Source organism: Macaca fascicularis, chromosome 1 (assembly GCF_037993035.2).
Source record: "Macaca fascicularis isolate 582-1 chromosome 1, T2T-MFA8v1.1".
Taxonomy (NCBI): domain Eukaryota; kingdom Metazoa; phylum Chordata; class Mammalia; order Primates; family Cercopithecidae; genus Macaca; species Macaca fascicularis.
The window spans coordinates 55,262,202-55,288,160 of NC_088375.1; the positions used below are offsets into that span (position 1 = coordinate 55,262,202).

General features: G+C 36.0%; 2 protein-coding genes across 31 annotated transcripts in view; one reads left to right on the forward strand and one right to left on the reverse strand.

Moving 5' to 3' along the window:
* The window catches only part of CRB1 (crumbs cell polarity complex component 1), a 500,591-nt gene that overhangs the window by 351,672 nt on the left and 122,960 nt on the right, over positions 1 to 25,959 (forward strand). The window lies entirely within an intron of this gene.
* DENND1B (DENN domain containing 1B) overlaps positions 1 to 25,959 on the reverse strand; it is a 279,648-nt gene that overhangs the window by 59,789 nt on the left and 193,900 nt on the right. For all 29 annotated transcript variants that reach the window (XR_012430982.1, XR_012430989.1, XR_012430990.1 and 26 more), the window contains one exon: positions 17,896 to 17,997. Coding sequence is in view for 26 of the 29 variants with exons in the window: in XM_074031769.1 (XP_073887870.1) it covers positions 17,896 to 17,997 (102 nt within the window). In the remaining 3 variants the exon portion in view is untranslated. The remainder of the gene's footprint in view (positions 1 to 17,895; positions 17,998 to 25,959) is intronic.

The window sequence follows — 25,959 nt, forward strand, 5'->3', positions numbered from 1 at the left end:
TGCTAGGAGAGTAAATTTTAAATGTTCTCACCACAAAATATGTTAATTATATGAGGCAACTGATTTGTTACTTAGCTTGATTTAGTCATTCCACAATCATAATTGATGTTAATTCTATAATCAAATTCCAATATCAGAACATCATGTTATATATCGTAAGTATATACAATTTTCATTTGTCAAAAAAAATTCATGATCTGGCACACTGGTTCACGCCTGTAACCCCAAACCATTAGGAGGCTGAGGTGAGAGGATCACCTGAGGTCAGAAGATCAAGAATAGCCGAGGCAACACAGCAAGACCCCCTATCTCCAAAAAAAAAAAAAAAATTAAACCAGGCTATACCATGGTTATTGAATTGTCCTTATATGACATGGGAATGTGTCTCCAAAGAAGTACCAAAGATAAGTTGAGAATGATCTAACCTCTCCAAAACTATATGGGATTTATTTTATCAAACAATAAGTACTCAGATGTTTCCTCACAATAACAATATAGATATCCAAGTCCACCAGAGACTTTTCAAATAAATTTTTATTCAATTACCTGGTAAGAATAATCTTAAGAAACAAGAATAAGATTTTTCCATTTATGTCAATAAAATTACATAAACACTTGATAGAATTGAGGGTATGCTTACAAAATGGAATGGTAATTTCATTAGAGGTGGATGATCTTGAGGATTTTTACCCTAATATTATAATTTATAAATTTATACACTTTAGTGAATGTACTATGTTATCTTAGTGTTTTCTTTGGTCATAATGAGGTTACCTTTAATGAAACAGCAATCTCCCTATCTCCCTAATCTTAGAGTCCTTACTTATTATTTATGGTTATCACTGTAATATGCAAATATTTGAGTACTCAAAATCACTTTTTATGTGTAATAATAAAAGACATGTTGAGGAGAGATTTGACTAAAGTTTATTTAGCACCCAATACTGACAAGGTCCTACGCAAGAAACTGGATATATAGAATGGAATCATAAATGGTCCCAGTATTAGAAAGGCTCATAATCTATTTAGAAAATTGTTATGTAAATGAGTAAGACAGTTATTTAAAATGTCAATATAAAAACACATATATGAGCATTATCTTTGATTTCTTATTTATCTCTACTCTGTCTGACCCATAAGTAAGAGTTGAAAATTCTACCTCACAAACATAAACAAATTTTGTCCTGCTTCACTCCATCTTGTTTACTACCACCATCTCTTCTCTTCTGGACAACTGCAAAAGCCTTATAATTGGACTTCTGCTACCTCTCTCTCCTTGAACATAGTAATCTGGGCAACCTTTATAAAATATAGATCAGACCCAATCATGTCCTAGCTAAAACTTCCCTATAGCATACTGTTCCATTTCAAATAAAAGGTAAACTCTTATGCCTTCAAAGCCTTGGATGATCTGTCCCTTTTATGCCATTCTAACCTCATTTAGTACAATTCTTTTCCATGACCACATTTCATTTATTCTGATCTTAGAAAATGCCAAATTCTTTCCCTCCTTTGCGTCTTTGTAACAGCAATTCCCTCTACCTGTAATGATGTTCTTCTTTTCATATCTCAAAACTGATTCCTTCTTTAGACGTAGCTTAAATATCACCTTTTCAGTAGTGCCTTTTCTGGTCACTCAATCTAAACTGGCCCCCCAGTCAATGTCTCATATACTCTGAACTTTTTGCTCACTGGTATTTTTCTTATTTGCTATTTGTTTGTTTGTTTGTTTGTTAACCCATTTCCTTCACTAGAAATACCAGCTTCATAAGAGAAGGCTACACATCTCTGAATCTCAAGTGCTTGGTGTAGCAGTACCTGACACAAAATAATAATCCATATGTAATTGTTAGAGTGGATAAACAAATAAAATGTGTTCAAACTAACATACGCACAGAAAAAAAAAGAGTACAGACTTAGTGAGGGGGAGGGACACTCAGGGAAGACTTTAGAGAGGTGAAACTACATATTAAAAAGAGAAATTACAATAACATGGGATAAATGCTACAAGGGAGACATGAATAAAAATCTAAAGGAGGGATCGCTTCCAAGATGGCCAAACAGGAACAGCTCCGGTCTGCAGCTCCCAGTGAGATCAATGCAGAAGATGGGTGATTTCTGCATTTCCAACTGAGGTACATGGTTCATCTCATTGGGACTGGTTGGACAGTGGGTGCAGCCCACAGAGGGCAAGCCAAAGCAGGGCAGGGCATCACCTCGCCCGGAAGTACAAGGGGTCAGGGGATTTCCCTTTCCTAGCCAAGGGAAACTGTGACAGACTGTACCTGGAGAAATGGGGCACTTCCGCCCGAATACTGCACTTTTCCCACCATCTTAGCAATTGGCAGACCAGGAGAGTCTCTTCTGTGCCTGGCTCAGTGGGTCCCACGCCCAGGGAGCCTTGCTCACTGCTAGCGCAGCAGTCTGAGATTGACCTGTGAGGCAGCAGGCTGGCGAGGGGAGGGGCATCTGTCATTGCTGAGGCTTGAATAGGTAATTAAAGGGGCCAGGAAGCTCGAACTGGGCAGAGGTCACTGCATCTCAGCAAGGCCTACTGCCTATATAGACTCTACCTCCGTGGGCAGGGAATAGCAGAAAAACAGGCAGCAGAAACTTCTGCAGACTTAAACGTCTCAGACAGCTCTGAAGAGAGCTCCCAGCTCAGCATTTGAGCTCTGAGTGGTTCTCCCAGCATGGCATTTGAGCTCTGAGAATGGACAGACTGCCTCCTCAAGCGGGTCCCTGAACCCCTGTAGCCTAACTGGGAGACACCTCCCAGTAGGGGCCAACAGACACCTCATACAGGCAGGTACCCCACTGGGATGAAGCTTCCAGAGGAAGATCAGGCAGCAATATTTGCTGTTCTGCAATATTTGCTGTTCTGCAGCCTCCACTATTGATACCCAGGCAAACAGGCTCTGGAGTAGACCTCCAGCAAAATTCAACAGACCTGCAGCTGAGGGAACTGACTGTTAAAAGGAAAACTAACAAACAGAAAGGAACAGCATCAACATCAACAAAAAGGACATCCACACCAAAACTCCATCTGTAGGTAACCAACATCAAAGACCAAAGGTAAATAAAACTACAAAGATGGGGAGAAACCAGAGCAGAAAAGCTGAAAATTCTAAAAGAGGAGAGTGCCTCTTCTCCTACGAAGGATCACAGCTCCTCGCCAGCAACGGAACAAAGATGGACGTAGAATAACTTTGACGAGTTGACAGCAGAAGGCTTCAGAAGGTCGGTAATAACAAACACCTCTGAGCTAAAGGAGGCATGTTCTAACCCATCACAAGGAAGCTAAAAACCTTGAAAAAAGGTTAGATGAATGGCTAACAAGAATAAGCACTGTAGAGAAGACCTAAAATGACCTGATGGAGCTGAAAACTACGGTATGAGAACTTCGTGATGCATGCATTAGCTTCAATAGCTGATAGGATCAAGAGGAAGAAGGATATCAGTGATTGAAGATCAAATTAATGAAATAAAGTGACAAGACAAGTTTAGAGAAAAAAGAGTAAAAAGAAACAAAAAAGCCTCCAAGAAATATGGGACTATAAAAAGACCAAATCCACATTTGATTGGTGTACCTGAAGCTGACAGGGAGAATGGAACCAAGTTGCAAAACACTCTTCAGGATATTATCCAGGAGAACTTCCCCAACCTAGCAAGGCATGCCAACATTCAAATTCAGGAAATACAGAGAACATCACTAAGATAATCCTCAAGAACAGCAACCCCAAGACACATAATTGTCAGATTCACCAAGGTTGAAATGAAGGAAAAAATGTCAAGAGCACCCAGACGGAAAGGCTGGATTACCCACAAAGGGAAGTTCATCAGACTAACAGTGGACCTCTTGACAGAAACCCTACAAGCCAGAAGAGAGTGGGGGCCAATATTCAACATTCTTAAAGAAAAGAATTTTTAGTCCAGAATTTCACATCCAGCCAAACTAAGCTTCATAAGTGAAGGAGAAATAAAATCCTTTACAGACAAGCAAATGATGAGAGATTTTGTCACCACCAGGCGTGCCTTACAAGAGCTCCTGAAGGAAGCAATAAACATAGAAAGGAACAACCGGTACCAGTCACTGCAAAAACATGCCAAAATGTAAAGACGATTGATGCTAGGAAGAAATTGCATCAACTGACGAGCAAAATAACCAGCTAACATCATAATGACAGGATCAAATTCACACACAACAATATTAACCTTAAATGTAAATGGGCTAAATGCCCCAATTAAAAGACACAGACTGGCAAATTGGATAACGAGTCAAGACCCATCAGTGTACTGTTTTCAGGAGACCCATCTCATGTGCAGAGACACACATAGGCACAAAATAAAGGGATGGAGGAATATCTACCAAGCAAATGCAAAGCAAAAAAAAAAAAAAAAAAAAAAAAAGCGGGGGTTGCAATCCTAGTCTCTGTTAAAACGGACTTTAAACCATCAAAGATCAAAAGAGACAAAGAAGGCCATTACATAATGGTAAAGGGATCAATTCAACAGGAAGAGCTAACTATCCTAAATATAAATGCACCCAATATGGGAGCACCCAGTTGCATAAAGCAAGTCCTTAGAGACTTACAAAGAGGCTTAGAATCCCACATAATAATAATGGGAGACTTTAACACCACACTGTCAATATTAGACAGATCAACGAGACAGAAGGTTAAAAAGGATATCCAGGACTTGAACTCAGCTCTGCAACAAGTGGACCTAATACACATCTACAGAACTATCCACCCCAAATCAACAGAATATACATTCTTCTCAGTACCACATCACACTTATTTCAAAATTGACCACATAATTGGAAGTAAAGCACTCCGCAGCAAATGTTAAACACAGAAATCACAACAAACTGTCTCTCAGACCACAGTGCAATCAAATACAAACTCAGGATTAAGAAACTCACTCAAAACCGCACAACTACAGGGAAACTGAACAGCCTGCTCCCGAATGACTGCTGGGTAAATAAACAAATGAAGGCAGAAATAAAGATGTTCTTTGAAACCAATGACAATAAAGACACAACATACCAGAATCTCGGGGACACATTTAAAACAGTGTGTAGAGGGAAATTTGTAGCACTAAATGCCCACAAGAGAAAGCAGGAAAGATCTAATATTGACACCCTAACATCACAATTAAAAGAACTAGAGAAGCAAGAGCAAACACATTCAAAAACTAGCAGAAGGCAAGAAATAACTAAGATCAGAGCAGAACTGAAAAAGATAGAGACACAAAAATACTCAAAAAAATCAATGAGTCCAGGAGCTGGTTTTTTGAAAAGATCAACAAAACTGAGAGACTGCTAGCAAGACTAAAAAGAAGAAAAGAGAGAAGAATCAAATAGACACAATAAAAAATGATAAAGGGGATATCACTACTGATCCCACAGAAATACAAACTACCATCAGAGAATACTATGGACACCTCTATGGAAATAAACTAGAAAATCTAGAAGAAATGGATAAATTCCTGGACACATACACCCTCCCAAGACTAAACCAGGAAGAAGTTGAATCTCTGAATAGACCAATAACAGGCTCTGAAATTGAGGCAATAATTCATAGCCTACCAACCAAAAAAGTCCAGGACCAGATGTATTCACAGTCAAGGTACAAAGAGGAGCTGATACCATTCCTTCTGAAACTATTCCAATCAATAGAAAAAGAGGGAATCCTCCCTAACTCATTTTATGAGGCCAGCATCATCCTGATACCAAAGCCTGACAGAGATACAACAAAAAAAAGAGAATTTCAGACCAATATCTCTGACGAACATTGATGCGAAAATACACAAAAAAACACTGGCAAACCAAATCCAGCAGCACATCAAAAAGCTTATCCACCATGATCAAGTAGGCTTCATCCCTAGGATGCAGGGCTGGTTTAACATACGCAAATCAATAAACGTTAATCCATCACATAAACAGAACCAATGACAAAAACCACGATTATCTCAATAGATGCAGACAAGGCCTTCGACAAAATTCAACAACCTTCATGTTCAAAACTCGCAATAAACTAGGTATTGATGGAACATACCTCAAAATAATAAGAGCTATTTATGACAAACTCACAGCCAGTATCATACTGAATGGGCAAAAACTGGAAGCATTCCCTTTGAAAACTGGCACAAGACAAGGATGCCCTCTCACCACTCCTATTCAACATAGTGATGGAAGTTCTGGCCATGGTAATTAGGCAAGAGAAAGAAATAAAGTATATTCAACTAGGAAAAGAGGAATTCAAATTGTCTCTCTTTGCAGAGGACATGATTGCATATTTAGAAAACCCCATTGTCTCAGCCCAAAATGTCCTTAAGCTGGTAAGCAACTTCAGCAAAGTCTCAGGATACAAAATCAGTATGCAAAAATCACAAGCATTCTTTTACACCAATAACAGATAAACAGAGAGCCAAATCATGAGTGTACTCCCATTCACAATTGTTGTAAAGAGAATAAAATATCCAGCAATCCAGCGTACAAGGGATGTGAAGGACCTCTTCAAGGAGAACTACAAACCACTGCTCAACAAAATAAAAGAGGACATGAAGAAATGGAAGAACATTCCATACTCATGGATAGGAAGATTCAATATCGTGAAAATGGCCGTACTGCCACGGTAATTTATAGATTCAATGCCATCCCCATCAAGCTACCAATGACTTTCTTCACAGAATTGGAAAAAACTACTCTAAAGTTCATATGGAACCAAAAAAGAGACCACATTGCCAAGACAATCCTAAGCAAAAAGAACAAAGCTGGAGGCATCATGCTACCTGACTTCAGACTATACTATAAGGCTACAGTAACCAATATAGCATGGTACTGGTACCAAAACAGAGATATAGACCAATGGAACAGAACAGAGCCCTCAGAAATAATACCACACATCTACCACCATCTGATCTTTGACAAACCTGACAACAACAAGAAATGCAGAAAGGATTCCTGATTTAATAAATGGTGCTGGGAAAACTGGCTAGCCATAAGTAGAAAGCTGAAACTGGATCCCTTCCTTACACCTTATACAAAAATTAATTCAAGATGGATTAAAGACTTAAATGTTAGGCCTAAAACCATAAAAACCCTAGAAGAAAACCTAGGCAATACCATTCGGAACATTGGTATGGGCAAGGACTTCATGATAAAACACCAAAAGCAATGGCAACAAAAGCCAAAATAGACAAATGGCATCTAATTCAACTAAAAAGCTTCTGCATGGCAAAAGAAACTACCATCAGAGTGAACAGGCAACCTATAGAATGGGAGGAAATTTTTGCAATCTACTCATCTGACAAAGGGCTGATATCCAGAATCTACAAAGAACTCAAACAAATTTACAAGAAAAAAAACAACCCCATCAAAAAGTGGGCAAAGGATATGAACAGACACTTCTCAAAAGAAGATATTTATGCCGGCAACAGACATATGAAAAAATGCTCATCATCACTGGTCATCAGAGAAATGCAAATCAAAACCCCAATGTGATACCATCTCATGCCAGTTAGAATGGCGATCATTAAAAAGTTAAGAAACAACAGATACTGGAGAGGATGTGGAGAAATAGGAAAGCTTTTACACTGTTGGTGGGAGTGTAAATTAGTTCAAACATTGTGGAAAACAGTGTGATGATTCCTCAAGGATCTAGAACTAGAAATACCATTTGACCCAGCGATCCCATTACTGGGTATATACTCAAAGGATTATAAATTATGCTACTATAAAGACATACGCACACGTATGTTTACTGCAGCAGTATTCACAATAGCAAAGACTTGGAAACAACCCAAATGTCCTCAATGATAGACTGGATTAAGAAAATGTGGTACATATACACCATGGAATACTATGCAGCCATAAAAAAAATGGATGAGTTCATGTCCTTTGCAGGGACATGGATGAAGCTGGAAACCATCATTCTCAGCAAACTACCACAAGGACAGAAAACCAAACACTGCATGTTCTCGCTCATATGTGGGAATTGAACAATGAGAACACTTGGACACAGGGCAGGAACATCACACACGAGGGCCTGTTGGCGGGTAGGGGACTGGGGGAGGGATAGTATTAGGAGAAACACCTAATGTAAATGATGAGTTGACAGGTGCAGCAAATCAACATGACACATGTATACCTATGTAACAAACCTGCATATTGTGCACATGTACCCTAGAACTTAAAGTATAATTAAAAAAAAAACAGTAAAAGAAAAAAAGAAAAAAAATCTAAAGGAATAGAAAAGACAGAATGATCAATGTAAGGGTTGACGTTTGAACAGGCTATGGAAGAATGACAGGAAGCACATTAACACTGGTGGTATAGTATGGCATAGACAAAACCTGACATTGTGAAATATATGTGTGAAGGAACATTCAATGTGATTGAATATTGCATTAGAATAGGAAATTGGGCAAGGATTTGGAGCCCAGAGAGAGACCAAGTGCCTTATATAGTGTGATATTCCAAGAAAGTGGCAGAACCAGGATACAAATGCAGATCTATCGGATTCCAAGCCAATATTCTTAACAGGGGTACAGACCTGCCATTAGTGACACTCAATTATGTGACTAAGAACACAAAGTCAAAGGATGCATATGGTATATTTAACTGAAATCTTAATTTTATTTTAATATGAAGGTAAGATGAAGGTAATACAACCAGTATTTAAAAAGTTTTCACTTTAAAATAAACACTGCTATGTTGTGATATAGAATGTACAACATGTATAAATGTTTTGGAAAAATGCAGAACGCTTTCTAAAATGTGCCTGTCACTGGGCTTCTACAGCCACCCCCTCATACTCTTTAAAAATATGTATTCTCTTCTGCCATGGGGGGCACTTTTATGGATAGAAAAGTTTGAGAAATACACATTTTTATTACTCAATGAAAGTTAGACAAGGTTTTGGGGGAACACTAAAAAAGATTTTTCCAATTTGAGTATTTATCATTTTCCTCCCCGATAGAGTTAGAATTTGGGCAAGCAGAATTATTTTGAGTATCTATTTTAATATACGTGAGTTCCTTCACTATTAAATAAGTTTCCTAACAGTAATCTAGATTATTAGTTAAAAGGACCTATATTCATGGAGATCCCATAAGTTTATAGTCCTAGGTGAGGCTCTTGGATTGCACACTAAATTCAATGAGAGTACATGAATAAATAAAAGGTGTTTAAAGTAATATAGGCACAGGAAAAAGGAGTACAGACTTAGTGAGGGGTAGGGACACTCTGGGGAGACTTTAGAGAGGTGAAAATATAAAAAAGATAAATTACAATAACATGGGATAAATTCTATAACTCAGACATGAACAGAGCTCTAAAGAAATAGAAAAGACAAGATGATTGACTTAAGGGTTGACATTTGAACTATTATAGCCACTTGCCATAGCTACATTGTGGTAGAGAATATACAACGTATAAATGTTTTGGAAAAATGCAGAATGCTTCCTAAAACGTGCTTATCAGTGGGTTCACACAGCCACCCCCCATACCCTTTAAAAAATGTATTCTCTTCTGCCACGGGGGTGGGCACTCTGTTGGATAGAAAAGTTTGAGAAATACACATTTATATTACTATATGAAAGGTAGGAAAGGTTTGGTTTTGCCATGGTCCTTAGCCACGGCGAATGTATGGTAAGATGAGCAGAAAAAACTTCAGTTCCAGGGGCCTTAATAACAAGCAATGTACAGAAGAAAATAATTTCCTTCATTGTATTAGTATGAGATAAAAGTAAGAGAGCTGAAAATGGCTTAAATATTTGTAAAGCTGCTAGCTAAAGAAAGACAGTAATGTCAGAGTTGTGGATTTAAGGAACTGTTTCTGGGATTCCTTCCAAATCCATTATCTAAAGAGAAATTCATACAAATGGAACCCACTATCATCCATCTAAGCTATGTTTATTTCAAAGTATCATGGAATGTTAGAGATGAGAGGTATCTCAAACTCAGTGATCTTTTACTCTAACTCATGTTACAGATGCAGAAACTGAGACCAAAAGAGGTTAAGAAGTCAACTGTCAATGAAAATACAGCCTATTACTGGATGATGTATAAACATTAAAAATATCTATGTTTCAACATAATATTTTCAGTAAATAGTAACAGTTTAAATAATAAAGCAAGGATAGTTGGTAGCTTATGCTTTGTTGACTGAAGGAAGGAGTGTCCAGGGGAGGGGAGATTTTGATCAAAGGATACAAAGTTTCAGTTAGACAAGAGAAATAGGTTTTTGAGATCTACTGCATGGTATAGTGACCACAGTTAATACTAACGCAGTGTACATTTCAAAATTGCTAAAAGAGTAGGGGTTTTTGTGTTTTGTTTTTTTTCTTTGAGATGGAGTCTCACTCTGTTGCCCAGGCTGGAGTACACTGGCACAATCTTGGGTCACTGCAACCTCTGCCTCCCAGGTTCAAGCTATTCTGCTTCAGCCTCCCGAGTAGCTGGGATTACAGGCGTGCGACACCTTGCCTGGCTAATTTTTGTATTTTTATTAGAGACAAGGTTTCACCATGTTGGCCAGGCTGGTCTCGAACTCCTGACCTCAGGTGATCCACCCCCATCAGCCTCACAAAGTGCTGGGATCACCAGCATGAGCCACTGTGCCTGGCCTAAAAAAGTAGATTATAAATGTTCGCAACATTGTAAAGAAGTATGTGAGGTGATAGATATGTTAATTAGCTTTATATAATCATTCTACAATGTGTGTGTATATTGAAACATCACATTGTAGCCCATAAACATACATTATTGTCAATTAAAATTTTAAAAAAATAAAATACAACAAAAATTATACAATTGTAATATTTTTTAAATGATAAGTAAACTAGGAGAATGTTGTCCTTCCTTTAAAGGTCCCTCCCTTTCAGGGACCTCTCTAGTTAGCCTCCCTAGTAGCTGGGACTACAGGTGTGCACCACCACATCCCGCTAATTTTTGTGTTTTTTGTACAAACAGGGTTTCACCATGCTGCCCAGGCTGGTTAGTCCTCTTTTTAAGGCTTTCCAAGAGATTCAGATAGGTCCACCAATCAGATTATCTAGAATAATCTTTATTTATAGTCAAATAATTAGGAGTTTTAATTTTATCTTTAAAATCCCTTCATAACAAAACTTAAATTACTGTTTGATGGAATAATTGGGGTTGGTAGCCTAGCCAAGTGGACACATTAATAAAACCAACACAATGGGAGCAAACTCAGTTTTTCTTGGGAAATGTCCTCATGTTACTCATAATTAAAAGGTGTTTTGTTTGGCATAGAATTTTAGGTATTTCTTTCTCAACACATTGAAGATGTCATGCCAGTATCTTCTAGATTCCATTATTACTCATGTGAAGTAAGCTGTCAATATTGCTCCTTTGAAGGTAATCTTTTTTCTCCTATTTAAATAAAAAAAAATTCCCTTTTTCTTTAATGTTTTATAGCTGAATATACACTGTGTGTGGGTATAGATTCTTTTTTCTTTATATTATATTCTTTCTTCTTCCTTTCTATATAAGAGCCCACAATCCTTTCAGTTTATTCTTTCCTTGCTTTTTATTTTTTTTTCTTGAGGATCAAAATCACAATATTGGTATTTATTTGAAAGACTTTAAAATTTATTTTAAACAGCTTACAAAGATTAGTGGTTATATTTGTAGAACACTTTATGTAACAGTCAATATTTGCCTTTCTTTATGGTTTTATCACATAAATATGTTTACCTAACATATTATTTAGCTTTTCCTGCTTTCGAATATTACATAAAATGTCTCATCACATATCTCTTCAGTAACTTGCTCCTTTCGATTCACTCATTTTCAGTTTGGCTGTAGTTAATTCATTTCCCTGATGTTTAGTGTTCTGTTGTATGAATGTAACAATCTACTGATTTTAACACTGATGGATATCTAAGATTACATCCAGACTTTGCTTTTATGAGCAATTTTGGTAAATGACTTTTGGTACACATTTCAGAATGCAATTTCTGGGTCACAGGAAATTCATATTCTAAAAATAAAAGGGTAGTACCAAAGTGTTAACTTGTGCAAATTTACACTTCAATAAACAGTTAAATCTTTGTCCCTTGCTCTATGTTCTTGCCCAAATTGGGGATTTTCAGGTTTTTAAAACTTGGCCAGTCTGGTGACCGTCAAGTACTATTTCATTATTTTTTATTTGACGTTCTCTGATTACTAATGAGGCTGAGTATCTTACTGATCATTATTAGTGATGCAAGTTTCTTCATCTGCGTGTGCCTCTTCAAATCTTTTGAACAATTAAATTATATTGGATGATATGTTTTTACTGGCATGTGGTAGTTTGTTTATTATACTGTAGATTCTAAATCCTTGAGCAATTTGTACGTATTGCAAATATACTGTTTTTTTGATGACTAAAAGTTCTGAATTTCAATCAAGTCAAATTTATTCCATCATGTTTTAAGAAACATCTATCCTTGTGATAGTTTGCTAAGAATGATGGTTTCCAGCTGCATCCATGTCATCACAAGAACAGAAAACCAAACACCGCATGTTCTCACTCATAGGTGGGAACTGAACAATGAGATCACTTGGACTCAGGAAGGGGAACATCACACACAGGGGCCTGTCATGGGGAGGGGGGAGGGGGGAGGGATTGCATTGGGAGTTATACCTGATGTAAATGACAAGTTGATGGGTGCAGCACACCAACATGGCACAAGTATACATATGTAACAAACCTGCACGTTATGCACATGTACCCTACAACTTAAAGTATAATAATAATAAATAAATTAAAAAAAAAAAAAAAAAAAAAAGAAACATCTATCTCCAAAGAAATAAAAACGTCAGTTTGGTGTGTTTCTTTCTAAATCTTTATACTTTTTTTTTTTTTTTTGGCTAAACTGTATATGCTAGGAGTCCCAATAAGAATAGCTGACATCATGGCATGTGCCTGTAATCCCAGCTACTCAGGAGGCTGAGGCAGGAGAATCGCTTGAACCTGGGAGGCAGAGGTTGCAGTGAGCCGAGATGTCGCCACTGCACTCCAGCCTGGGCAACAGAACGAGACTCCATCTCAAAAAGGAAAAAAAAAATAGTTGGCACCTTTCTCAGAGGGAAATTTTTAGTGTTTGAAAATTAGGTATGATTTTGCAATAAATAAAACAGGAACTTTTTGGAATCTGAATTGGAGCCATTTGATTCTTGAACATACGGAATAATTTGCCTGGTTTATACAGTCAATAATGCTTCATTTTAATCCATATATTTAACATGTCTTTTGCTCTTCCTTACTTCTTGTATCTCAGACCATCCAACTTGGATCTTTCATTTGAGAAGATTTTCTCCCTGAGGTACTTCCTTAAAGTACTTCCTTAAGGATTTCTTTTTGCTATTGGTGTATGAGTCAGGGTTCAACTGGAGAAGAAAAAACAGTTGGAAATTCTATATTTATACACATACACATGAGATTTATGAGAAGGAATTGGCTTACATGATTGCAGGGCTGGCTAAGCAAGTCTGAAATTCACAGGACAGGTTGTCAGTAAGGGAAAATCATGGGCAGTCTTGAGCTAAGGGGCAAAGAACCAAGCTGTTATCCACAAGTAGAATTCTCTCTCTGAAGGAAACCTTACTCCTGTTTTGTTGCTGCTGCTGTTGTTTGTTTGTTTGTTTTGACACAGGGTCTCACTCTGTCGCCCAGGCTGGAGTGCAGTGGCAGGCATGCTCACAGCTCACTGCAGCCGCAACCACCTGGGCTCAGGTATTCCACATTAGCCTCCATAGTAGCTGGGACTATAGGTGTGAACTACCATATCCAGCTAATTTTTGTATTTTTTGTAGAAACAGGGTTTCACCATGCTGCCCAGGCTGGTGAGTCCTCTTTTTAAGGCTTTCCAAGTGATTCAGATAGGTTCACCAATTAGATTATCTAGAATAATCTTCTTTATTTATAGTCAAATAATTAGGAGTTTTAATTTTATCTTTAAAATCCCTTCATAGTAAAACCTAAATTGCTGTTTGATGGAATAATTGGGGATGGTAGCCTAGCCAAGTGGACACATTAATAAAACCAACACAATGGGAACAAACTCAGTTTTTCTTGGGAAATGTCCTCATGTCACTCATAATTAAAAGGTGTTTTGTTTGGCACAGAATTCTAAGCATTTTTTCTCAACACATAGAAGACATCATGCCAGTATCTTCTAGATTCCATTGTTGCTGCTGTGAAGTAAGCTGTCAATATGTTGCTCCTTTGAAGGTAATCTTTTTTCTTCTATTAAAAAAAAAATCCCTTTTCTTTAGTGTTTCATAGCTGAATATACACTGCGTCTGGGCACAGATTCTTCTTTATTCGGTTTGGATGTTAAGACTTCATAAATTTGAAAATTTATGAAGTGTATTTTCACTGGTTCTGGCACTATCCTTTCAACTACTGTCTCTGCTCCATTTTCTGTCTTCACCTATTAGAACTGACTATATGAATTTAAGGACATTCTTAGTCTACCCTCTACGTCTATCAACTTCCTATATTTTCTATTTCTCTGTCTTTCCATACCACATTCTGTATAACTTCTTTTCCAAATATATCTTCAGCTTAGCAAACCTCTCTTCACTTATATCTGATCTGCAGTTACACTCATCAATTTATTTAATTTCAATTATTACATGCTTCCCTAACAGAAGTTTATTTGCTACCTTTTTGAAATTGTCTTTGCACTCTTTAAAAAAGTTTTTCTTCTCTGAACATTTTAAAGCTTGTTTCTTCTTTCAATATGTTAAACAGGCTATTTTCATATTCTATTTCTGATAATTCCAATATTTAAAATCTTTGTAAGTCAGTTTCATCTGTTGTTTCTGCTAGCTCTCATTTATGTTTCCTTGTATTTTTAATAATTTTTCTTTTTTTTTTTTTGAGACAGAGTCTCACTCTGTCGCCCAGGCCGGAGTGCAACAATGCAATCTCAGTCACTGCAAGCTCCACCTCCCGGGTTAATGCCATTCTCCTGCCTCAGCCTCCCAAGTAGCTGGGACTACAGGCACCTGCCACCACGCCCAGCTAATTTTGTTGTTGTTGTTGTTGTGTATGGTCTCGATCTCCTGACCTTAGGATCCACCCATTTCGGCCTCCCAAATGCTGGGATTACAGGCACCTGTTGCTAGGATCTAATACTTTTTCTCCTGTGAGTCACTGCACCCGGCTCTTTTAATAATTTTTAACAGTAAAATATCCTTTTGGACTTTTAGCTGGACGAATTATTTGATGCCTGGCTGAAGGTGATTTCCTGAAGAGCGAATACATGTTTACCTCTTCCTGAGGTCTGGGGGCACTAACATTTAGAGTCACTTTAAATTTGGTTTGAGTTTTGTCAGCCAAAATCAGAAAATATTAATTCAGGCTGCAAATTCCTGTGCAGGCTGACACGTGGTTACTTCTTAGCAGCACTTTTCCCTTCCCTCTACCCAGCACTAATGCTTTGGATGTATGAGTTTCCTTATAGATCCCCAGGAAACTGAGTGAGAAAGGAAGCACCTTTATTTGTAGTTTACTTGTACACTAAGTCTTCTCAGAATTACAGGAATCGGGTCTCCTATTACACTTCTCATTTGTAAAATGAGCACTAGGTTTTGTCTCTTACACTGTCTCAATGTAAGGAGTTCTTTAAATATTACGTTTTAAACTGTAGTATGTAGGTAATATATGGATCCGACCTTGCCATATTATCAGAAATAAAACTTCACTTTAACTCTTTCCTTAAAATTATATGCTGCTCTCCTGGGTCAAAGTCCTCTCAAATTTGAAGCATAAGCTGTGCTAAGAGATAACCAGAATAATTCTAGACCTATAATGGATCACGAAGTCATAGTTATAAATCTTTTATACCTAATAAATATTTTTATATTTTTTCAGCCGTATCAGTAGAATCTTTGAGGATTCATCTGTGTCAGTTTTTTACCAACTGACTCTTCTTTTAGACGTTTGTGAAACTGTCAACAAGAATCTTTTTCAATCCTTTCAGGGCTATCTTCATGTATCACTTTTTTAAGAATCATAAATATATCAAGTTCTAGAAGACAGCCAATTTGTGCAAGTAAGACTATCCACATTGTCCATATAATTAGTTCTTTGGTTGACTATTTTCATATTTTACATTTACCTCCTTGACCAAATTGTATTTTTTTAAAGTCCTACACAGATAGGTATTTTTAAATGTAATTTCTCTAAGAATGAGGCAGACATTAAGATTTGCTGAGCATCAACAAAGCACCATGCACTGTGCTGAAGTTACATGTGTTAATTCACATAAACCTTATTATAATCCTGTGAGGTAGGTGGTAATATTTCTATTTTAAAGAAAAAGAAACATGTACTAATGTAAAATAGATATTCTGTGATATAGTCAAGATGTAACCCAACTATACATGACTCCTAAAAAGTAAATGCTTCTGTAACTATGCAAAAAAATTACCATTTTGTTAACTTTATTAAGTGGTAAGGATCTAGTTACAGGAGCTCATAATCATAGAGAAGTAAGTTAGATATTCTACCTACCCATTCAATCCCTGACCCCCATATAATCTTCACAACTCAGTTTTGATAATGGAAGACAATGTCTCTTCTTGACAGAGAAAAATACAAAAAGGTACTGATATTGTACTCAAAAGCATGCACTGCATGACTAGCCTGGGACTGTACTGTGCTATACTTTAGCATTTATAAAGCACTATCACTTGATCTTCCTTTCAACCCTGGGAAGTAATTCAGTCTATGCTTGGAGACCTCTAGGGACAAAACGTTCCAAAAGCAGCCCACTCTATTTTTTGGAAATTCACAAGACATCTCTGATCATGAAATCCATGCTCCTTAAGTTTGTATATAGGATAACCTTAACCGTTTCCTTAATGTAAAACTTCACTTATTGGAAGACAGGTATCTCCCCCTGCCCCAGAGTATTTTGTAATCTCAGATAATTTTTAAAAAATTCCTCAGAGGTAGTAGCATTAATTGTTGCCATGTTGATTTCTTTACTGACCTAATTTGAAGGTTATTTTGAGTTATATAGTATCTTCTCTTCTAACAGTTCAAAAAAAATTGTTAAGACTGTCAGCTTCTCAAGGGCATTACTGACTTTTTATTCATTTTTGTATCCTGGCCCTGAGCACAGTTTATGACACACAGTAGGTCTTCATTAAATGCTTAATTCACATAGTAAACTTCACACTTAACATTGTCATGTGGAATAAGAAAAACAAGTGTTAAGAACGTAATTCAAAATTTGTATACAGAAACGAAGACAATTTAAGAGACTTGCTATGATTACACAATGGAATGACAGAACCGGTGCATCCAAAATTTCTGAAATCTGATGTCTAGTTACTGCTTTTTTGAAATAGCAATTATATTTTCTGAACCAAAAATCAGGACAAACAGCATAACCATGAGTCTTATTTTTAATTCTGAATGCATGAGTATTAAAAAGTCTTACAAAGCTTAAACAGTTAAATATTCATTTTATGAACTATTTTATAAACTGTATTACAATGGAATAATCCTATAAAAATACAGTTTGTTTACCGTATCAATCCACCATACCAAAATAACTTCTTCTAAGATGCCTTATATAAGTAAAACTAGTCATGTTGCTGCTGCTTCTGTGAATGTATATTCTTTCTCAATGAGACTTTAAGCTCTATCACATTTGATGAGAAATTTTTTAAAAGCAAAGTTATTACATAGTATTTCTAGAGTGCTATGTCATAACTAGTTACAGAGTTATAAAAGACAGAAAACTTTCCTGAAATTCTAGAAAAGATGCTACTCAGGGTTTGAACATAGTTTTAGAGTAATACAAACGTGTAAAACTGACGATGTTCTGTTACAAAAGAAAAATGTGGAGGTCCATTCTTACCTGCTTAAAAAGCTGGAGGTTAACTGCAGTTTCCAGGAACTGTTTCATCACGCTTGAGCGGTGCTTTACAAAACTCTCCTCACAGAAAGTGATGGGCTCACCCTAGATAGAAATAAAGATTTTAAGGGCATCAATAAAAGGTCAGAGAGAGCTAGTCTCTTTAAATCGATATGTGGAGAGTGATAGAGGCAGTGTAAGGTACAGAACCAACAGACCCTTCCTTACACAGAATAGTTAGATTTTATGGTAGTAGAAACATTCCTCTACTAATAAGCCTGTACTATAGCTTTTTAATCCAGGATCCCATGGACTCTTAAAATTGCTCAATTTTACCTCCTCAAGTAAGAGTAAATCCCCTAAAAATAAAGATTTGACATCATCAGATTATGAGTATTAAACATAGCACACATACCTGAAAATATCACATAATTTTATTGCATCCTGATTAGAAATAACATCGTTACTATAAAAACTGCTGCATGATTTTTGACATTCGCACTTAGTTGTTATGATCATTAATTTCTTTTTTAATTAATGAAAAGATTTTACAATCCCCTTCTCTTCATGATTGCAAAACAATTCAGACTGGATGCTTTCCAGGATAAGTCCTATTCGGCATCTGCTTTCATTAATCCTTTGCGCTAAGTATTCATATCTTTGCAAGCATCTTGCGGTAGCTCTACCAAGTGCTACTCCAAACCAGAAAGGACCTAAATCTCAAGTTCTACTGATTCCATTTTTTTTCTACTTATTCCTTTGCATGAATGCAGAAAATCATCACCCACTGGCTAATTCCTACCACTTATTTCCCTCATCAGTCTGAACAGTCCTCTAACCCATTCAACACAAAGTGACTAAACTTTATGACAAAAATGAAAACAGAGATGAATAAAAATGATTCATTCATTATAATGCACATTGTAGCAATATTTATGTCATATGAAAAAGTGTGCCTGCTTACCTTCTAATAGAACTTTGAAAAAATAACAATTATAATTTAATTACCATTATAATTTAATCTTAAGACTCAATATTATTACAGATATCTTTAAGTACAATTCTGAAAATAGGTTCCTGTATAAATAAAATAATGAGAGTAACTCTCTATGTAATTCAACTATTACCACTTTCTGATAAAGTTAATACACTATAGAACTGTACTGTCACATTCAGTAGACACTAGTCACATGTAGCTATGTACATGTAAATTTATGAAGATTAATTAAAACTTCAGTTTCTCAGTCATACTAGCTGTATTTGAACTGCTCAATGGTCACATGTGGCTAGTGGCTACTATATTGAACAGTACAGATATAGAACATTTCCTTTAGCATAAAAAGTTTTCCTGGATAGCACTGCTATAGGAAAAAGAAAACAAAATTCAAACAAATTATTAAAGAAGATAATTCAATAAACTCTTAAGCGGTGTCACCTACCACCAGCCACCAGCCAATGACTAATGATAAAAATGTCATTATATAATTTTATCCAGATGATTGCTGTTTTTTCAGGGGGGAGGGGTTAGGGAGGGGGTCATTCTGCCATGCAGGCAGGATTATAGTGGTTCATTCATAGCTCACTGCAGCCTTGACCTCCTGGGCTCAGGTGATCCTCCCACCTCAGCCCCCCAAGTAGCTGGGACTACAGGCACATGCCACGATGCCCGGATAACATTTTGTATTTTCTGTAGAGAAAGGGTTTCGCTATGTTGCCCAAGTTGGTCTCAAACTCCTAGGCTCAAGTGATCTCCCCACCTCGGTCACTCAAAAAGCTGGGATTCTAGGCACAAGCCACCAACCCAGCCTATTACTGCCAATCGTAAAGAGCTACAGATGATTTTTAAATTATATATTTTTTAAACTGGACTAATTTACATAAATATATTTTGGATGATCATAAATGTACTATATTGTCCACTATCACAGAATTTATAATCTACTGGAGGAAGAAAATCTACAATAGGCAAGCCTGTTAAAGATAAAGGTCTATTGTTTTCTAATCTCTAGTACTAGCATCATCCCTAGTTACACTGGAAGCCTGGTAAATGTTTTATGATTGAGTTGTAAAAATAAAATAAAAATAGCAAATGAGCTAAGCCTTATTCCATATGACATATCATCTTCGCAAAAATAAATACAATTTTAAAAATAAATATAAGTAATTGCCTCTAATGGCAGTTCTGGCATCACTGCTATTACAAAGTAATCAGGACTAATAGTAACTTTAGTTTTTATGTGATAGATTTTTCCTTAAACATGTAAAGATGTATTTCAAGACAAGAAGAAATGGATGAGACTAAAGTCTATGCTTTCTTAAAAGTTGGGCATAGTTTAATTATTAGCCTATGTGAATTAAGCTGGAAGAATTCTGTCCTCATTAACCTTCGAGTACTTTCAATCTCTCCAGAGAACAAGTAAAGTAAAAGCTCAGATTTGCTGTCCATCCACTTGTGATGACACAAATCATGGAAAAACTTTGAACTAAACCTTCAATTTGATTAACACGGTTTGTTTACTAAGAATCTCTGATAATAACAAAAGACAAAGCACTGACACATTAGAATTTTCTCTCAAGGAAAAAAATAAGTCTTTATTAATAACGCTCTAAAGTTGCATATATTAATACACAGGAACCTCAATTACTGCCATCACTGGAGGCCTCAATTATTGTCATCCTTAAGGCATATGCTATGAAACAGATTATATTAATAAATGACTCCGCAGTTTGAGTTCTTTAAAACCAAAGTTGAATTGAATGACATGAGAAGAATTTTGCCTATGATTTTAACCCAGGTTATGAGTATTTGAAGTTCATGTGGTTAACTACATTATCAAACATTTCATGGCAAAATCAATATGACTAGTTTGTCAACTGATATGCAGTGATGTTTCTCAAAGTGTGATCCAAGGTCAGACTTTTCCACAGGATCTGTAGCATTAAAAGTATTTTCATAATAATGTAAGTCATTATTGGCACTCTCGTGTCTCATTTTCTCCTGAGATCCAACAGTGTTTCCCAAAAGCTACCTGGTTGGCAATATTGCAATAGACTGAATACAGAATCAAATATCAGAATCCAGCTGACTTCTATTAAGCCAGATATTAAAAAGCCCTGAAAAAAATGTAAAACAATGATATTGTTCAGACTAAATTTGTTTAGGAATATAGCAATTTTTCATAAAAATGTTTTATATTCATATTTAATTAGTTTATACTGCTTTTAAAATAAATGTATATTTTTTCAGTTTTAATTTCTAATATGGTAAATATTTATACATATACCTCACATAAATGAAGGCTCTTTGATAATTTTTAAGAGTATAAAGACATCCGGAGACCAAAATGTTTGAGAACTACTGATATACAGTAACTAGTAGGGGTCAAAGGTGACTTCCAGATTTCTAGATTAACGGTCATAAAATGACATTATTTATTAGGGACTGAAAATATAGAAAGAAAACCACATTTAAGGAGAAGTTGATAAAATCAATATTGGCATATGTTTTCGGTAGTATTCCTACTGGAGCCTGAGACAGGGGTTCTTGTACAATTGATTTTCGCAGATCACTCTCAGGAAAAAGGTATTAAGGAAAACAAGACAGGACAGAGGAAAAAGTCAAGCAAGAATATGGTCTCAACTGGAGATGAGCTTCAGCCAAATCCCATGCGAAAGCACCAACTGTACCATAGACTTGATCCCACTTTGAGGCAGAGAGGCCAGCGTCTTACATCCCGTATAAGAAGTGTTCTTTTTCAATGCTGAGAGGTGCAAAGATGAGGGATGAACATAGTTTTCCCGGTGATGCACTTCCATTTAGCTAAGGGCAATTTTTAACAAAACAAATACAACAAGTACAGGGGATCTGGGCAGGGCACCAACAATATCTACCACCGATGTTTGAGAAACACGTGAAGGTATGTAGCACAAAGCTAGAAACTCGTGTTAGGAAAATTTGTTATTTAATACATACTTAAGAATTATCTGTACAGACCTGAGTATTAAAGTTGAGTTGATCACTCTACTTACAGAAAACGACTTATGCAATTAAGAAATACCCATCTATAATCTATTTTTTAAATGTTGTATTATTCATTCACAGAAAAATAAGTAAACATATGATTCTGTAGAGACACAAAGTAACCAGGTAGAAACATAAAACAATGGAAAAGAAAATCTCTTCATGAGATAATTCTGACATGACAGAAAAACTACTGAATATTTTGCTCCATAAAACAGTGATGAGGCAAAAAGAAAGGAATCAAAAGCAGTCATTTCGATGGAAAGCCCAACAAAGGAACATAAACAGCTATCAGGAAAACATAATCTGCAGTAGAATCAGAATAAAGTTTGTATTACAGAGAAGGGAAACAGATTTTCATAGGGACTTATTTTCTGCCATACATTCAAGGTTATTTTCATATATCTTATCGTGAACTCTGGAGGTCTGGGACTAAATTCTTGTTCATCTTTGCATTCCCTATGGCAGTGGTCCCCAAACTTTTTGGCACTAGACAGGGGTTTTGTGGAAGACAATTTTTCCACAGACAGCAGAAGTGGGGAATGGTTGTCGGATGATTCAAGCGCATTAAATTTATTGTGTACTTTATATTATTATGACAATTGTAATACATAATGAAATAATTCTACAAGTCACTACAATGTAGAATCAATCAGTGGGAGCCCTGAGCTTGTTTTCCTACAACTAGATGGTCTTATCTGGGGTAATGGGAGACAGTGACAGATCATCAGGCATTAGATTCTCATAAGGAGCATGCAACCTAGATTCCTCACATATGCAGTTCATAATAGGGGTTTCGCTCCTATGAGACAGGAGGTGGAGCTCAGGCAGTAATGTGAGCCATGGGGAGTGGCTGTAAATACAGATGAAGCTTCATTCCCTCACCTGCCACTCACCTCCTGCCATCTGGCCTGGTTCCTAATGGGAGTGGGGATCCCTGACCTGCAGCAACCAACCCAGTACTCTGCATTTTGAATGTTAAATAAATATCTCCTAGTTACTATATGAATTATTTACACAGAATAATTAAGCCACAAGTAAGTTATGGATGAAATAGAGCTGTTTTTCTACCTTAGTATTATGTTCAACTTCAGAGTGATAATCATTACTGACATAATGTTTGTGTGTGTTTGTTTTACAAATGAGTATCTTTCAAGATCTATATATTGTACCTGGAATAGAAAACTTTCTAAGAACAAGAAAATACTTAAAACGTAGATTAGATCTTATACTACCATGATGTGTATGACTTAGCAAGAGTTCACCGTGAAAGAAAATTTGGGTATCAGAAAGAATGATAAAGTAAAAAATGTGAAATATAATCCAAAACATCAACATTATACTTATTTGGTTCCTTAATACACCTGGACTCAATGTAATGTCACCATTACATAAGGAGTATAAACAAACTAAGCAAAAATGTCTGCATATTGATGGCTATTTTAAATTTAAAATCTCTGAAAGACTCTCCTGTCAGATATCTCACGGGAATGTTCAAATATTTGCAGATTCTCCCAGGAAATAATAATAAATGATTTTCAGGTTATACAGCATATTCCTTCTACATGTCCCAATGCTATTATTATGTAAGGTACAGCAACTCTACTTTCACAGTGTATTAACCATGGAAACAGTAATTTTCTTCCATTGTTGGCACTTTAGCTAGAAGTCAATGAAAAAAACCTCACAGTCAAACTATAAAGTTTAACCATCAGCGTCAAAATATTTTATTTGTACATATTATTTTGTTACTTTATCCTCAAGTTGCTGGATCTGTCTTGAAAAAAGAAAAACTACAGCTACCTACTAATGTTCTATTTACCTATGAATCAGCAACTTAAGATAGAAAAAGGAACTAATTTTTCTAAATTAGACATTGCTGTTTCTAACTTTTTGTGTGAATTTAAATACTTAGAAAAAATTAATAGATTGTGCATTAACTTTGTGCATACTATTTAAAAATATATTTTTCTTCCCCACAACTTAAGACAATGAGAAAAACATTCTCCATTCTCATAAAACATATCAGTGATATATAAATTGAACACTTCCTACCCAAGTCCCTAGTTCTATCTGTTCCAAAGTACTTGAGGAGAAACTGTATATTATTACTGAAGCAATAAAGCAAAATTCTCTCCCTATTAATTAGAAATGAGCAGAAAGAAAGTGCAATAAAACAACTTTTATCCATTAGAAAGCCAGATGCACACCAACTACTTCTTTGGTGGTAACCATCTCTCAAGTTAACAGGTCTATCTATGCTCAAGCAAGAGTAATGACATGAAAGGATGCGTAAAATGTTTTAGTAACCATAAAACTGTAAGGAGTAGTACTTTTCAACCTGGATTTTTAAAACTCTAACAAGTTGACAATTACAAATTTCTTAAATGGAAATGTTAAGATGAAGATTTAGTGAATGGCCTTTTAAATTATGGATGCCAACCCCATGTTTAAATTGCTTGAGCTTAATCATTAAATACAACAACATTACTTACTGATAATGTTTTAAAGAAAATAATCAAAAAGTGTTTGAAAGATACACTTGTCAAACTGTCACTCCTCCAACTTGTCAAACTGAGGTCCGGATTACTAACCAATCTTTATTTTTAAAGTAACTTATTTTTTATCCATTAGCAAGGTCAAGGCAGCCCAGGAAAGCTTGAGTGATGGAAACACATGACAGCACCTTAAGCATTAAAGCGAATAAACTTGAGTGTTACTTCTGTGCTCTCAGACAGGATAATCAAGTATGTCTTTGAATATACTAAACAATATTTTAACTCAAACAAACATTTCTTCAACATCAGCTATTATTCAAAAATGTGACTTTTTTATAGCTTGTGACACAAGTGATACACAGAGGTATAACTAAAGACCATTTCTTAGTTATTTAATACAATCATTTTAAAGTATTGTCATGTTTAAGGCAATGTATTCCTTTCTGGAAAGATGCTTTGTTTGTGGTTATGCTAAAGGGATTTTCCTTACTAAGTCTATTGATTCTATATTTTATTTTTAATAATGACAACATAAACAGCATTTACTACACGCCAACCCAAGAAGTATCATCACTTTTTTTTTTTAACAAATGCAAATACCAAAGCACTAATAGGTTAATTTGCCCAAAGTCATATAACTAGTTGGTCACAGAATGAGGATGAATCCAGTCAGTATGGTTACAGAGTCTTGTGCTCTTACCACTTTTCTTTCATTCATTTAGTACGTTAATTTTATCTCACATTTTTCAATTCTTAAAAAGTGGCTAACTTGCTGTTGGCTAAAATCCAAAAAAAAAAAAGAGTAAAACATTCATTACCTTATTTGAATTTCTAGCAACTTTAAGGAGTTTTATATTGTTCTCTGTAATTAAGGGTGGGTACAATTTATTCGCCAATCATGCCAACGTAACATTTAGAGAGTGTGGACTAGGCATTGTAAGTAACAACAATTTAGGGTTGCCAGCTTAGACATTTTAAGTACTTAATGTATAAAATAAATTACTCTTTAGCAGTATTTAGCATATGTATTTAGCATCTGTATAGGAATATGCAAATCATCCTGGAGGGTATTTTTCTCATAATCCACATCCTCTGGTTCCCCAGTACTCCTGTCTTCCTTCCTAAGGTCTTTGAGATTTGAGCCTTCAGGATATTCACAAAGGTCCTTTCTTCCTCTTCTGCAATAAGACCATGATAGCCACAACTGTCTCCCTGCCCCTGGTCTTGCTCAACTTTGATCTAACATGAACAACATCATGAAAGTGGTCTTTCTAATACACAATGCTAAGCACTACATTCCCATGATAAATAATTGTAAATACTGTGCATTAAGATAAAGCTGAAACTCTCCTGACTGAAAGGTCATTTATGACTGGTTCTGCTGCCTCTATGGGAGTGAATCCTAACCCTTTTTGGATTTATTCTTTTTTGAGAACATGGTGGAAGACATGAATACTCTCTCCAGAAAAACGCATATATTCAACAGTTATCTCCCAGGTTTCTTGTTTCCCATACATTGAGAAGGATAATGTTCTTTTATCATTTTCA